General features: G+C 47.2%; 1 protein-coding gene across 1 annotated transcript; it reads right to left on the reverse strand.

Annotated features, from left to right (window-relative positions):
* Positions 1–362: 362 nt before the first annotated feature.
* LOC144720757 (uncharacterized) lies at positions 363–6,554 on the reverse strand. The gene is made up of 2 exons (XM_078597781.1): positions 6,323–6,554; positions 363–2,803 (listed from the first exon to the last, which is right to left on the reverse strand). The coding sequence occupies exons 1-2, from the start codon at positions 6,552–6,554 to the stop codon at positions 2,112–2,114; spliced, it is 924 nt and encodes a 307-aa protein (XP_078453907.1). The 3' UTR covers positions 363–2,111.
* Between the last annotated feature and the right edge of the window lie 10,366 nt (positions 6,555–16,920).

Below are 16,920 nucleotides of genomic sequence, written 5' to 3' on the forward strand. Positions count from 1 at the left end.
GCAAAGTCAGTGAACTCCCCCCCCTCCCTTTCCCCCCCTCCCCCCACAACTTCTCGCTTCCTCCCAACAGGCGTCCCGTGTTAAAACGATACCACATGCCGACCTACATTTGTATCCAAATTGTGAAGAGGCTTGTGGGAGCTGTGCACGCAGATGTATATCGAGACCGCAATATGTGCCCCACATTTAGCCTATTAGCTACCCCCAAGTGCGAGTGCATCTGCGTGTTTATTTTTGGGATGTTTGAGCCCACTGGAGACCCAATTGTTTAAACATTTTCTTTCAAGATGAACGCTTTCACTTGGGTTAATATTTATAACCACGGCCGGCCTAAGTGTTGCATAAAAAACCGTGACAGAAAATTTGGACGGATCTCACCCCCCCCCCACTCCTCCCTCCAATCTCCCACCGCGTGTGCCTCAAACCACCAACACGTTCCCCGCCACCACCACCACCACCACCCCCTCCCCCAAACCATTCACCTCTTCCGCAGCCAAAGCGCCTTCTACGACGACCAGGTTTGCCCAATTTCATCGTCAAACTATTCCTGTTACCGTCAAAAGGAACGATGGGGGGGGGGGCGGCGGCGGCGGGAGAGGTTTGTGCTACGAACCCGTCGACCTAGAATTCTATTCTCGGCCACGGATTACCGCGGAACCAGCCCTGGACCCGTCACCAAATTCCTTCAGGACCCCCCCCTCCCCTCCGCAACGTGTGGTCAGGTACGGCGAGAGGACAGCCGTGACCAACACGCCGTGACCAACACGGCGAGAGGACCGCTTCACCCAGCAGTGGATTGACAAAGGGGGCATGCGTTGTAATTGAATTACTGAATGGCAGAGACGATGTTCAAATGTGTGCCTGTATGTGTGTGTGGGCCACCACTAGTGACGATTGTCTGAACCGGTCCCGGGACTCTGCTAGGTCGACTCAGCCACAAATGATTACCTGGTGCGATGTTTAAACATCGCCACTGGGGAGACAAAGGTGGTCGGGCGTGGTGCTGGCCACCCACCCCCTCGTGTGCCGTGCCGGCCTTCATAGGTGCTGCTCGCTAACAGCACTTGCCCCAACAGTCTGCTAAGGCTTTGCAGGGGATTTCTTTGTCTCTCTTTGTTAAAGTAAACTTTAGTTTTATTTTACGAGGTAAAGTACATTATTAGAATGGCATGGAATGAGGGGGTAGTGTGACTCTAACCTAAATACTGTACGTATCACAGCTTAAAAAGCCACCGGTGTTATTACTTTAGCGTTTTCATTTCCTACTGTATGTGTGCCTGTCCGTTGCCGCCAGTGATTTTCCAAGATTCAATTTCATCATCCTGCCACGGGAAGGGGGTGGCCTTAAGTTGCCCTGCAGAAGCCATGGAGGCAGGGGCCAAAAAGTCACCAACGCAAATCTAAGAGCTCTGGTTTTATTTAAAATATAAAACTAATTCTGGAATCGGTCAGTTGGCGCTGAAAAAGGGGGGGGGGGGGGTGGTAACGTCTAAAAGGGCCACCACTTTGTACTTTGTTATCCATCTGAGCGCCTGACATTCATGTCTGCGAAAAAGATCTTTGCAGCTCATCGAATTTCTTCCAATATAAATGAAACATTCTGATTTTGATGTATAAATAAGAGTTTAAATTAGCCACGGTTGCTTTGTCAATCCACTGCTGGGCGAAGTGCGTGTCGTCTGTGGGGGTTGTTTGACCATATTTTACCTCCCTTGCCAGGGAGGGTTGCTGAATGTGTGGGGTGGGGGGTGGTGTGTGGAGGGGGAGTCCGGGACCGGTTCAGATGTCGACTGACCTCAAGTCACCGGATCCAGATAACCATTGCGCCACCGCTCCACACACCGCCTGTATAACACTGCAACGGAAGAACTCGCGCGCTCGTCAACAACACTGCCTTGTGCACCGCTGCCAACGCAGCATCGCCAAACGATTTGCGTAACGTTACAATGGCATCGAGGGTGCCTGAATTTGAATGCCAAAATAACGACAATATAAAACGATCCCCTCTCAAAACCACCCACTGGTGTCATCATACAAAGTGCACCGAACCTGGCAACATCTTTCCTCCAGAGTAACAAATCTCTCCACATCGGAGCCAATTACACGAGTCCTCAGCCAACTACAGGAGTCCTCAATGCGTCTTCCTCCTCCTCCTCCACATCCTCCAGGGCACAGTGTTCCTCGGGGTGACGGTAGAGCTTCCGCTTGATGATCCTGAACCCGCCGCTCAGCCGCACCGTCCGCTCCGCCGAGCTGCGCGCCTCCGCCACCAAGCGCCGCAGACACGAGCCGGGGGGCAGCAGCAGCGGCAGGCGCAGGAGAGCGTCGCTCCAGCGCCACGCTCGCTCCCGGCGCAGGAGGACGGTCACCTCGAACGTCGGCGCCCGGCCCGGGTCGAGCTCCAGACGCGCCAGGCACGGCGCCGGCGGAACGTCACGTGACGACGAGGACGAGGACCGCGAAGGGGCACTCTCCAGCGGCGGTAGCAGCAGCACGTGAACCACGGCGCCGGCCAAGCCGCAGGGCTCGCGCTCGGCGGCGCGCACCACCAGCCGGGCCACCCGCTCCAGGAGGCGCTCGGGCGCCAGGATGGTGTCGCAGCGCAGCGGGCCCGACTTGGCGGCCGCCAGGCCCGCCTCGAGCCGCGACGCGAGGCGGGAGCACGCGGCCGAGAGGGACGCCTCGTGAGCGGGGCCCGGCCCCAACCACGAGGGGTCGGAGGCAGCGGATCTGGACTCGAACCCATCGGCCCACGGGTCGCCAGCGGCTTCGAATGAGTCGAAGTCTGCAGGAACAGGGTGTCGTCATCGTTATCGTGTGTGTGTTGAACTTCTTTCGCACCGTACGTAGCCGACCGTGCTAATTGGAAGGACAACAAGCTAAACACAACAAGCAGTTCTTAAGAAATTAGTTTTCTGTCTAGATTTAAAAGGGCATGGCTCCAGTGACTTTCTAATATCGGGAGGAAGCGCGTGTAGAGTGAGAAGCGAGAGGAAAGGAATGGCACAAGGTTCAGGAATTGCAATTGGTTCTCAAGGTCATCGTTTATTACTTTTGTTTCACGTAATTTTATAAGACTTTGTAAATCCACTGCTGGATGAAGGCCTTCCCACGCCATTACAGTGTTTGAGCTTGCGTTCAATTGGTAGACACGTCAAGCCGGTGGTGTGTCGTCGGTATTTGCATGATAGTGCTCAAGTTCAGTGGGAGCCATGCACAGGTGAACCAGGAAAGCTGAAATCGCAGCGATAGAGGTTTAATGATTCAGGGAGGGATTTCACTATATAACACTAATTGGAAACGCATTCTACATACGTTTAACAATTCCCAGATCTCAATTCCAGAGATTAATTGTCACAGGGGGTTGTTATACCTGGGGAAATGTATAAGATGTATTAATAGAGAAATAGGCTCCTGCTTAAAAACGTAATGCTTAATTAAGAGCATTGATTGATAATCGGGTAGCAACGTTTGCACGCAACTACACTGATATATGGACCGTTAGGCTGCAGCCTATTCATACATAAAAACTCGTAAAAGTGGCATTTAATTAAACATATGTATTTAGCATGCAAATAATCACACCGTGGCTCGTATGCGCAAACAATTTGCATAAGCAATGCAGAATTGTCATTTGCGATTTTACCGCAAAGGGGATATAAACAGCAGCCTTCATTTGCATGTGCCCGTGCTAAGCGTGTCATGAGACCTGTATCCAATCTCCCGGCTTCTCTGATTCCCGAGTTCTTAAATTGGATCCCCACACAGGGACACCGAAGGCAGGCGAAGTCGCACGTGCACTTGGCAAAATATGCCGAGTGGGTCTCGAGCCCTGAATTTTGAGTGTCTATCCATATTCTCTTTGCCAGTGGCAGACATGTATTAACTCTGAGCTAATTGGAATGTGTTCCGATCTCGTCAGATCTTGGAAGCCAAGCAGGGCGAAGCTTGTTTAGTGCTTGGATCGATGACTGCTTGGGAAAAAAAGGTGTTTTTTTAAGCATGAGATGTGGGATTGCTATGAGATCAAAGTACGGAAATATATTTTTTTTATCTTTCTGTGTGGAGCTTTGAGTGTCACCGGGCATTCGTGGAAGGAATAAGCCAAACAATTCATCCAATGCAGGAATCCGACTGATAAACAGACTCCGTGAGACTTTTCGTTTGCAAACAAAAGGGCTTTGCTATTGGTATTTATGGGGCAGTTTAAGTGCAAGTAACGTTCGAGCAGTAATTAAGCCCAAGCAGGCATATCATACTTTCGTTCAGCATCAGCCATGATCAAACCACTGCTGAAGGTAGGCCATTATGCCTTCATAATTTTGCAATTTATTATTGTTCAATATGAGAAACCTAAGATATTGTAACTTATTTCAACAAGATGAATCTCGACTCGGCCGTGTATATGGCTCTATACGAGTGTGTCGTCCTCTGGAAAGGAGCGTTAGGTTTCACGGATTCTATTACCTGAGAAACATGAGTTTAGAGTATTTGGCTGCCATACATTTCCACTTCGTAGAACTATCAATTGTGGCCAAGTCGCTCCTGAAACAGAGATATATAGCTCATGGGCCTTACTTGGTGAAATAAAAATAGTTTTGGTTTGACCTTCGTGCAACCTACGACACTCATAATTCCATGGGCTCTAGACCAAATATTTTACTTCTTGGGACCACCTGAGATTGATTAGACTTGAATAGTAGCAACATCTTTGAATAGCAAATAAAGTTGAACCATTCAACAACGTTATTTAATAAGTATGTCATACTTCACGACACTGGTCAATGCGGGACCATTCTTTGTCAAGCCTCTCACCCGGGGTATACCTGGCCAGGATGGGTGCCCCATACCGCAGCATAGCTACTCAGGTCTACACACCACTCAAGCCTCTCTCGTCGAAGAGGTGTTATCTATAATCCACCAATATGAGCGTTTAGTTTTGGTGCCGTTTCTGAATTTGTTTATTCATATTTTATTCTGCTTGGTAGCAGGGTTTCCATTTGCTTAGAAGTGGCTGTTTATGGGATTTGGTCTCCAAATATATAATTAATGTACAGCGTTACGTGATGCCATGAGCACGAATGACACTAAAAAAGTGAAAGTATTATTAGTATTATATACAGAATATGTTATCGATAAACACGCATTGACCACCATCTGCGGTACCGAATTCTGGATGTGTTGCCCATGGACTACACATGGACAATTGCGTGGCGGTGGCATCTCAGTGCATTGCTCCCCTGTGGTGTGCGGGTCCATGTCAGCCGCGGTACTTTTCCATTGCCTCCAATGCACGGGTAGCTCTGGCTTGTTGGGGAAGCCTACGGCTGCAGTACACAAAGTGCCCAGCAAAGGTGGCACGTGTCTTTCTTTTAACACCCTGTTTAGCCAGAAAAACAATATCGTGGAGTCTCAAGACGTGTTTTTCAAGGAGGGTCCTGCCAAGTTTTTGTTTGCAGTTCGGGGCGATGGCTTCTAACTCTATCCCGATTGAGTAATGTGCGGAGTTACTTTGACGCCGAAACACAGTGGCCCGCTCTTGCGAATGGCAACAAAGCGGGGATCTTTAACGTCCACTGTGAAGCAGGCGGCAGTATTAATTAGGGCGGCCGCTAGATTGGCACTCTTGAAAAAAATCGGCGAACGCGCCAGGGCTATGCCAAGTCACCGCCCCGTGGTCTCCACGCGGATGAAAGTCCAAACCCAACGATTCCCCCCCAACCCACTGCCACCCACGCGAAGTTTCATAAGCAGTGCAGTGGTAATCCACAATGCCCATTTGCTAAACAAGCCCTCGGACTAATCGCAAGGCGTATAACGAGGATGCAATGTTTGTTAAATTATATTTTGTATAAGGAGCTGTAAAACCGATGAGTACCAGGAGGACGTCTATTGTCTGTGTATTCGGTGTGAAATGTTTCCTGTAATTGCATTAACCAGGTGAAGCATCAAGATGTCTTATTCAATAGCGTCCAGGCAAATACGTTGTTGACTACCTTTGCGTGAATAATTATGAAACCGGATCGAGGCCACCCACGCACACATAAACGGGCGGAGAAACACTTTAACGAATTGAAGTATAACATCCTTAGAGCCATAGAGTGCAGTGTACTGCCCATGCCTGCAAAGAGTAACCGCGTCTTCGCGAACCACTAAGCGGATGGATGCCAAAAACGCTGTACAAAAAAAAGCGTTCATGCGGAGCTGCGTTAAATCGCATGCGACTTGGAATCGAAAAAGAGTTTAAGAACCCGTGGTGTGTACATCATTGCCGTGAATGCGTGAAAGTCTTGCAAGCTTCAAGATCGGTAGTTCAACTCACGGCGCGAATTCTGATCCGCCTTGTGCCTGCCGGGCGCGATGTCCATGTGGGATGTGGCTGCCTCTGCTGCTGCTGCTGCGTCGGGGATGATCGATTCGCGGGGAACCGGCGACTCAACCCGAGACCGAAGCAGCACTTTGGGAGCTCCCGGCAGCCGCGTGGAGCGCTCCTTCTTGCAGCTTCCCGCTCCCTTGCCGTTGAATGTGGCCACCAGCGTGCTTCCGAAGATCATCTTGGCCGTGACTCTTCCGATGTTATTTTCACAGCGTAGAGACGAACACACACACAAACACACGCACAAACGCGTACCCGCTCGTGCACGATGGACAGCGAGTGGTGTAACTCAGCGGGGTGAGGGAGGGAGGGAGGGCGTCAAACTGCTCGAAGTTATTGTGTTTGTGCCGAGCCCGCTTAGAAGTCACCCAACCGCGGTGTGTCGTTCCGTTCGCTCGCAAAAGTTAGCGACGCACAAAAAGCGTCCCCGCGCTTACAACGCCGGGCTCGTGCCTCTCTATCCACGACACACACAGACACAGACACCACCCTCTCACGCTCCCTCCCGATCCTCCGGTTCACCGCCTTCTCGCTTGCAGCTCGCTCATAGAACACTTGGCAGCGGGAGCTCTTAAATACTGGAAGGATGCGCGCAGCAAATCACGTGTGCGCGCACCACCCCCAATGTACCCCCCCCCACCCAATGCACTGAACCCAACCCAATCTACCCCCCCTACCCAATGTACCCCCCACCCAATGTACCCCCCCACCCAATGTACCCCCCCCCCACCCGATGAACCCCCCCCACCCAATGTACCCCCCCCCACCCAATGCACTGAACCCAACCCAATCTACCCCCCCCACCCAATCTACCCCCCCCCCCTCCACCAAATGTACCCCCCCACCCAATGTACCCCCCCTCCACCAAATGTACCCCCACCCACCAAATACACCCCCCACCCAATGCACCCACCCAATGTACCCCCCCCACCCAATGCCCCCCCGCACTCAATGCCCCCCTCCCCTCCCCCCATATCTCCCTCCCGCCACGGTGATCTTTACGCCCGATAGGAAACCCGCTGCTTGACCACGCCCCATTGATCAACACGCTCAAACTACTTGCTCACTAACACGCTCCGCGCTCACTACATGCCCCCATACCACGATCGCATTTCGCGATTATTATGATACTAATTAATTAATCGATGATTATAAATAATACCTCGGTGAAGGCCTCCCAGCGCTGAGTCGGTCATGGGAGTTGCGTGACCATACTTCACCACGCCGGTCACTGTAGGGTCTAAGACAAGTTGATATCACGTGTCACTTATGTTAGCCTTGGCTGGACGTGAACTAACCACTGAGCCAAAGCCTCCACGGCCTTATACTATTTTTCGATTTAAAGCGTTCGTGATTGCAGGGATTCATCTTCTTGTTTAACACGTGTGAGGCTTTCGCGACCAATGTTATTCATAATCAACGTTTTTGGGTTTAGATCGCGTTATTTATAAATGTGTCGTAACCCTCCACCACCCGACACGGCCAATCAGTAAAAAATGTGTCACGTTGACAAAAGACAAATAGTTCACTGCTTTAGCCCACCGGTGTGTTGAAGCCACAACATTTACAATTTGAGTACGACGTTTCGCTGGTAATTGCATCCAGCATCATCGGGCAATTCGCCAGAAAAAATAATAAAAAAAATACAACATAATAAAATAACTCTCACGACGTTTCGGCCACTACGTGACTTTACCGAAAGAACCAAGAAAAATCCCTTGTACTAATTCACAATCAACCCATTACTGGGTGAAGGCCGTGGTGGTTGTTTTGACCATACTTCACCACGCTGGTCAGTGCCAGTTTGTGAATGTGGTTGTGGACAGGAGCGGTGTAGACATCGCTCACCACCGTTGGTATCCGTGGTCAGGAATCAAACCTAGGTGGCCGGGTTTGTGGGGTCGCGTGAAAACCACTACGCCACCGCTCCACCCTCACGATATCACACGGCAGTAGCGCCGATTTATTTAAAGATGTTTGTCGTTCCGCGTATAACTTGAGAGTTAAAAAGTAGAACAAGAATTGGCAATACAGCGAAAACAGCACACACACACACAAACATATTGCCCCTTCCATAAAACGCGTTGGATTGTTGAGAGGGCACGACCTGGTAAGCAGATACGAACGTTTCGTTTAAATGATTGTGATTGTTCGCAAGAGACGCATATGGATGATTGGCTGAATAACAAAACTTTAAAAAAAATCTTTACAGTCTCGCGGCTCTTGATCTATGTAAAAGAAAAATGTTTGTCACTCCGCTTTCAACTCGAGAACTAAAAGTAGCACGAGGATGGATCTGCAGATAGCGAAGATTAGCTGGGACACTCAGTCCTCCATTAATTATATTAATACAACAACACAAATGTTGTCGATTACTCAGGCACCCTTTCAAATCGTTGGCCGACTCCCGAAGTCGGGAAACCCCATACAGGCCCCCACCTCGCACGATGCCGATTACGCCATCAAGCCCCACCCATCACCTCCCGTCCAGCAAAACATGTGGCAACATAAGCCTGATAGTTTTATTTTATAACTCACCGTATATAAAACGTATAATTGTGCAAACGATTACATTGGAGTGAGGGAGGAGATGTGAAAATGGTAAGCGATGTTTGCGAATGAGAATTAGATAATGTCTTCGTTAAGGTGATATATATAGCATGCTGAATTTAATTGTATCAGTAATTTTAAATATCTTTATCAAGCAAAAACAATTAACAATATATTCTATCCACTGGGAATATATACGTTTTATCCGGACAACTGGCCTTAACAGAGAAATGTATATGAGACATCACATATTCTTGGTTCTTTCGGTAAAGTCACGTAGAAGGAAAATAATAAAATAATAAAAATAAAACTATAAAATTCTCACGACGTTTCGATTGCAAGACAAGCAGTCATCATCAGGTGTGAAAACCACAGCGATACACTCCGCTCATCGTGACTCCGTTATCCTGCTTGACCACCTGAATGTGAAATTGTAGCTGTTGCTCTGCATCTACATCAGCCATACAAAAGTAAGAAGAAGAAGTAGTCATCTGGTTCAGAATGAATGTGAAAGCTGAGGTGGTCCAATGGCTCGGAGGTCAGCACACTGACCTATCACCATTGAGACCCTGGGTTCGAATCTTGGATTAAGCCGGCTTCTCCAGTGTAGTGAGTTTATGGTCTCAGCCCAATCATCAAGGACGACGTGAACAACAGTTACGTAACTAACTTTGTTTTAGAATGCATTGGGCTAAATTCCAACTCTACGACTCGGCATGAATCTCGTTGCGATAAACTCAGATCTCATAGAAAAATCTGAAAGCGCATACACACCTATTGAGTAGAGGTTAACAATGCCACACAAAGCATGTTTCCAGTTCTGAGACCGCCTGAGCGTTGCAAGGCAGGGGTTGCAATATTCGGCGAGAGTCCAACATTGATTCTTTGTCCCGCGCTACCGGATAGCACGGTGAGAATACAATTTGAGACCTATACCAAACAAAAGTGACCAAACATGTTTTTAGTTCTCTCTCTCAAAATGTGAACGTGAGTATAATCGGTGGCAATGAGCTACTTTCTGTGCTGTGTAACTTGGCTACCACGCCGAGTTACACAGCACAGAAAGTGCACGCATCTGAAACTTTAAGGGTTCTCATTGGAATGAATTCAGCAATGAAGGCACATCGCCTCTGTGCATGTGTTAAACCGACGCATGGAGACGCTCTCCATGCGGAGTGAACTTCATCCAGTTTCAAAAGTTGTACTTTTAAGTCCAGCTGGATTGGAACCCAGATGGGAACAATGAGTGATTGGTATACTGGCTATCGGAGCTGGCTGCCAATTGCTCGCAGGGCACAGGTCCCACTCTCCATAGAAAATACAATGCGATGATTAAAGCCGTTTAATTGTGGAAGGAATCCGCGGGCTAACAAATGATGCTATTTCAGACCAACAGTTGAATGTGGACTTGGGACAGAGAATGTGCGAAAGTTGCCAAAAATAATCTCGGTCAACATCTTCTCGCCAATTTCGGCTTCATCCAAATTACTGCAGACACTTTGATTATGTAACACGAAATGAAACTCTTCGACTTATTTGTCCAAGACGTCCTTTGAGGCCGCCGTAACTACCAATAAATACTGTGCCTTTTAAACTCATGGCGTAGAGTTTCGGGGCTCTGCTCAATAGCCCTCCGATGTGATGTTTTTTTTAGATCGTACCGCGTGATGTCCGAAGTTTTGATTGGCCATGCTGGGAGTTGCTTCAGGAATTGAGGAAAAAGATCGGACATCGTGTCGAGCAACACGCAGTACAATTTAACACGTAGGCTTTCGCGACCAATGTTATTCATAATCAACGTTTTTGGGTTTAGATCGCGTTATTTATAAATGTGTCGTAACCCTCCACCACCCGACACGGCCAATCAGTAAAAATGTGTCACGTTGACAAAAGACAAATAGTTCACTGCTTCAGCCCACCGGTGTGTTGAAGCCACAACATTTACAATTTGAGTACGACGTTTCGCTGGTAATTGCATCCAGCATCATCGGGCAATTCGCCAGAATGGTGAGGCTCTGCTGTGTCAACCCGAACAGATTGTTTTGTAGGAACAAATAAATATCTTCTTGGTTCTTTCGGCAAAGTCACGTAGAATGGAAATAATAAAATAATAAAAATAAAACTATAAAATTCTCACGACGTTTCGATTGCAAGACAAGCAGTCATCATCAGGTGTGAAAACCACAGCGATACACTCCGCTCATCGTGACTCGGTTATCCTGCTTGACCACCTGAATGTGAAATTGTAGCTGTTGCTCTGCATCTACATCAGCCATACAAAAGTAAGAAGAAGAAGTAGTCATCTGGTTCAGAATGAATGTGAAAGCTGAGGTGGTCCAATGGCTCGGAGGTCAGCACACTGACCTATCACCATTGAGACCCTGGGTTCGAATCTTGGATTAAGCCGGCTTCTCCAGTGTAGTGAGTTTATGGTCTCAGCCCAATCATCAAGGACGACGTGAACAACAGTTACGTAACTAACTTTGTTTTAGAATGCATTGGGCTAAATTCCAACTCTACGACTCGGCATGAATCTCGTTGCGATAAACTCAGATCTCATAGAAAAATCTGAAAGCGCATACACACCTATTGAGTAGAGGTTAACAATGCCACACAAAGCATGTTTCCAGTTCTGAGACCGCCTGAGCGTTGCAAGGCAGGGGTTGCAATATTCGGCGAGAGTCCAACATTGATTCTTTGTCCCGCGCTACCGGATAGCACGGTGAGAATACAATTTGAGACCTATACCAAACAAAAGTGACCAAACATGTTTTTTGTTCTCTCTCTCAAAATGTGAACGTGAGTATAATCGGTGGCAATGAGCTACTTTCTGTGCTGTGTAACTTGGCTACCACGCCAAGTTGCACAGCACAGAAAGTGCACGCATCTGAAACTTTAAGGGTTCTCATTGGAATGAATTCAGCAATGAAGGCACATCGCCTCTGTGCATGTGTTAAACCGACGCATGGAGACGCTCTCCATGCGTAGTGAACTTCATCCAGTTTCAAAAGTTGTACTTTTAAGTCCAGCTGGATTGGAACCCAGATGGGAACAATGAGTGATTGGTATACCGGCTATCGGAGCTGGCTGCCAATTGCTCGCAGGGCACAGGTCCCACTCTCCATAGAAAATACAATGCGAGGATTAAAGCCGTTTAATTGTGGAAGGAATCCGCGGGCTAACAAATGATGCTATTTCAGACCAACAGTTGAATGTGGACTTGGGACAGAGAATGTGCGAAAGTTGCCAAAAATAATCTCGGTCAACATCTTCTCGCCAATTTCGGCTTCATCCAAATTACTGCAGACACTTTGATTATGTAACACGAAATGAAACTCTTCGACTTATTTGTCCAAGACGTCCTTTGAGGCCGCCGTAACTACCAATAAATACTGTGCCTTTTAAACTCATGGCGTAGAGTTTCGGGGCTCTGCTCAATAGCCCTCCGATGTGATGTTTCTTTTAGATCGTACCGCGTGATGTCCGAAGTTTTGATTGGCCATGCTGGGAGTTGCTTCAGGAATTGAGGAAAAAGATCGGACATCGTGTCGAGCAACACGCAGTACAATTTAACACGTAGGCTTTCGCGACCAATGTTATTCATAATCAACGTTTTTGGGTTTAGATCGCGTTATTTATAAATGTGTCGTAACCCTCCACCACCCGACACGGCCAATCAGTAAAAATGTGTCACGTTGACAAAAGACAAATAGTTCACTGCTTCAGCCCACCGGTGTGTTGAAGCCACAACATTTACAATTTGAGTACGACGTTTCGCTGGTAATTGCATCCGGCATCATCGGGCAATTCGCCAGAATGGTGAGGCTCTGCTGTGTCAACCCGAACAGATTGTTTTGTAGGAACAAATAAATATCTTCTTGGTTCTTTCGGTAAAGTCACGTAGGATGGAAATAATAAAATAATAATAAAACATAATAAAATAATTCTCACGACGTTTCGGCCACAACGCAAGCGTCTCTGTCTACTCGACAGACCTGCTCTCCACCTGAGGACGGCTGCTTGCGTTGTGGCCGAAACGTCGTGAGAATTATTTTATTATGTTTTATTTTTATTATTTTATTATTTCCATTCTACGTTACTTTACCGAAAGAACCAAGAAGATGAATCCCTGCAGTCACGAAAGCTTTAAATCGAAACAAATAAATAATAAATAAAGACAATTTACATCCATTGTTAATGCCCTGCATGATTAAGGACTCCCCACCGCCACCTTGATAGTAGGGAGCATTGACCAGATGCACTGCCCTGGTCAGTTGCGGCTTACGAATGATGGGACCCAGACCTGCTTCAGACATCACCAGGGCTTGCCAGGTGTTGTAGGCACGAGGCTACGAGGTGTGACCGGGAGATGGCAGTGCTGAGTGTGCCCCCCCCACCCAGCCACTCGTACACGCTGTGGGTTTTCTCCAAGATCTCTGATCACCTTCAACACTGAAGCAAGCCACTAATTCGTGGTGTTCGCCAAACAATCCATTGCAAACCCTCCTGAAGAAGCCTTGAACCCCAGGCAGGTTTTCTTTCACGACGAACTATTTCGCGTTATAGTGGCGATGCCTTAACAGATAATATTCCAACAGGTGGTTGAAAATTGTGGAAGCGATGGCTTCCGTATCGAAGAGAGAGGATGTTCGCGCCTTCGAAAACCATTCTCGCCTTCGCGATTCACACCCGCTTGTGCTTTGCTGCATTCGAGCACTTGTGACATTTCGTTTGGTATCTGGCAGCGGCGCGTGTTTACGAGCGAGCGTGTTTACCGGTCTCGAGTGCGTGCGGTTGCGATACCGGAGCTGAGCGAGCCTCTCGCTTTGCCCCCCCCGTGTCCGTGCGCTGTCAACACACCACAACAGCTGGTCGAAACGTGTCCGTGCAACCTACGTCCAAAACGTTGCCCCGCCGCGTACGCGAGCACAATTGTGGCCTTTAATTCAGAAAAAAAAGAGGTGGGGGAGGGCCAAATAGATTAAAATTACGGTGCATGCAGCAGTGCACGTACTCCCTCTCAAGAGCAACGGCCTTCATTCGCCACTGAGTGCTGGTGATGTAACCCCAACGCGTGTTTTTGCCATGCTAGGTGCACTTTGAGGCCACGTGAAGCGGCGAATACTTTTTTTTTCTGGCAGGGAGGTCACGGGACTGACTCAGGCGTTATGGGTTGACTTGATGCGGTGTTCTTCATGGCAAGGCCCGTGGGCAACTGGCGGCCTCCTAAGGTGCTGCCCCCGACAGTACACAACGTGTGACAACACCTCCCCTCGTCGTCGTGCTGTCAAACCCCACAGGTTTAAAATGTGTGGCGGCCCTCACACTAATGATCAACAACAACAACAAAAAATCTTGGCTAGACTTTTGCAGCTGTTTTAGACTAATTTCAGGGTGCTGATTCCAAATTTGATCTCAGATTTGCTCTATCACATCTCGTTTTTATGCTATCGGCATACCACATTTTCATTGATTTTACCCGAAATTAACTCTGTCACTTATGATTGCAAGTTGTTGCGAGTCAGTGACTGCTTTAGTGTTAAAATATGGTGCTGTATTTTTAGGATAGTGTGTTTATAATATAATTTTATGTAGATATCCACATTTATTTAATATTTTTCTTCTGCAGTTTTTATTGAAAATGCAATATTTAATATCTCAAAAACCTGATGTGATAGACAAAAACTGATGCCAGATTTGGAATCAGCACCCCAAAATTACCTTGAAACTGTTGGAATACCTTATGCCAGAAAAAGTGTGTTGACCAGTGAAATTATTGGCGAAAGTGTCTCCGCTGTTAAAATGAGTGAAGAGCACTGACTTACTGCGATGACCGGCAAATGTCCAACTTGTACTCCAAACTTGGTCAACTTGCTGCGTTTTAGCCGCCCGGACGCTCCGCTCGCTGTTGTGAGCATTTCTCCCTGCGTTCTTACTGCCCATTAGCGTCTTTCATGAGTCTCCTCCACAGAGGCCGATCTTGACAACCTTTGGCAAGTCAAATCGTCCCATCACCACATTAGCCCATCTCCTCGCTAGGCGATGGTTGGCCAGATACCCCCTGTATCTGGCCAAACAGAAGCTTCTTGGGCATGCATACGCACACACACACACACTTTGTGTAGGGTCCTCAAAGGGCATACACATTACACACATAGCATAAGTATATATAAATATTAATATAAATATTAAGCCAGGCTTAATTTCTCATTTGATATTTTCCTGAGCGCTGCAAAGCTGTTTTGGAGTCGGTATTATCGGCATACAGCACTCCCACTTAAGTACATGGAATGTCTTCCCATAATAGTCATATATGTGGACAGTATATATGTAAACCTGCAAAGGAGGAATGTCACACCCTAAACAGACTTTTCACTCCAACAGGAGATGGCCACGTAGATGATGATGATGATGTACAAAAGGTTTTCTCAACAATTGAAGATGTGTCGGAGATGAACAATAAAGAACGGTTCACGTGCTCCTACAGCCACCAAAACCATGAACCACATAGGGGCCGTCCATAAATGACGTCACGCAATTTTGGACGATTTTTGACCCCCCCCCCCCACCGCTCGTCGCATGGCGTCACAAAAAGTCAGACCCCCCCTCAAATATGACGTCACAAAGCTCCCCTCCCCCAAAACCATATTTCCATTTTTAAAATAAAACATGCTTCAAATCGCTTTAAACTATTGTCATTGTAGTGCGTATTTAATGTGGCGCTGCACTCTGATGTTGTCGGAGAAACATTTATTTAAAAGTCTATGTAATTAAGTAGAACGTGTTGTCTATATTTATTTAAAGTTGCGCATTTTGATGTGACGTCACATTTCTCAACCCCCCCTCCCCCCCTCGTCACAAATATCTGACCCCCCCCCCCCTAGGTGCGTGACGTCATTTATGGACGGCCCCATAGTAACGGCACTTCCATCTTCGATCATTCGCTGGCATTTCAGATATTCACCAAGTGTCATCGTGTGTGTCTGTGGATGTCTGTGTGAGTTGATTGGTGTCTGTGCGAGCCTATGGGTCTCTATTGTAGGTCCATGAACCTCCTCGTGAGTTTATATCTCAAACCATGGACCACATATTCTTGGTTCTTTCGGTAAAGTCACGTAGAAGGGAAATAATATTAACGCCACTGCCCCATCTATCATTCGCGAGCAGCATTTCAGATAATCAAAGGGCTAATACTGAAGCAATCCACTAACTCACTCGTCCACCTTTACATGTACAGATATGTGTTGCTGATCAACTTCCTGCCATACGTATGAAGACTATATCTGTCGGAGAGACACAGCTGGAAGATGCATCAGAGCATGTGCACATCGGGCAGTCAGAGAAGGCGAACTGGGATCACAATTATGAAATAAATAGGCAAATGACAGGCGATCGGGATGCTTTTTGAAAATGTATTTTGATTATAAAGAAACCTACCAATGTGCCTTAACAAGATAGTTTTCCATCATTGTATATTAGCTACGATGACATAGATAAGAAATATAGGCATTGGTAAATGAAACGGAACATGAGCTCAAAATTATGCATAGAAGTGTGCGGAGCTGCATGATTGGAACTACATTGAGAGGCAGAATACGGAACACATGGCTTAAAGAACAAACGCAAATGAGCCATCATATTGATTGTTAGCAAAAGTAAGCGAGTTTTGGGCAGTACAAGTTTCAGTTTTATCATTTTTATTTCAGTTTTCATTTATTTGGTAGAGCCCTGTGAGCCATTCGGCTCTTGAATCGGGTGCAACCGCAACAAACAAAAACATGAACAAGAAAACATCTTAAAGTGACTATGCGCAAACAGAAAAATCCAGGAAAATACAGCAAAATCTTCCAGAAAAAGCACCGTACACCAACGCTGTGTGCAAAAATCCCAGTGGGATGCAAATCAAACAACAACAACAACCACAAGACAACTTAGATTATAGCCATCAGTCTAACACTGTACTAAAACAAACAAACATGGCCAAACCAAAACAC

Source organism: Lampetra planeri, chromosome 9 (assembly GCF_965212315.1).
Source record: "Lampetra planeri chromosome 9, kcLamPlan1.2.h2, whole genome shotgun sequence".
In the NCBI taxonomy this organism is placed as follows: Eukaryota; Metazoa; Chordata; class Hyperoartia; order Petromyzontiformes; family Petromyzontidae; genus Lampetra; species Lampetra planeri.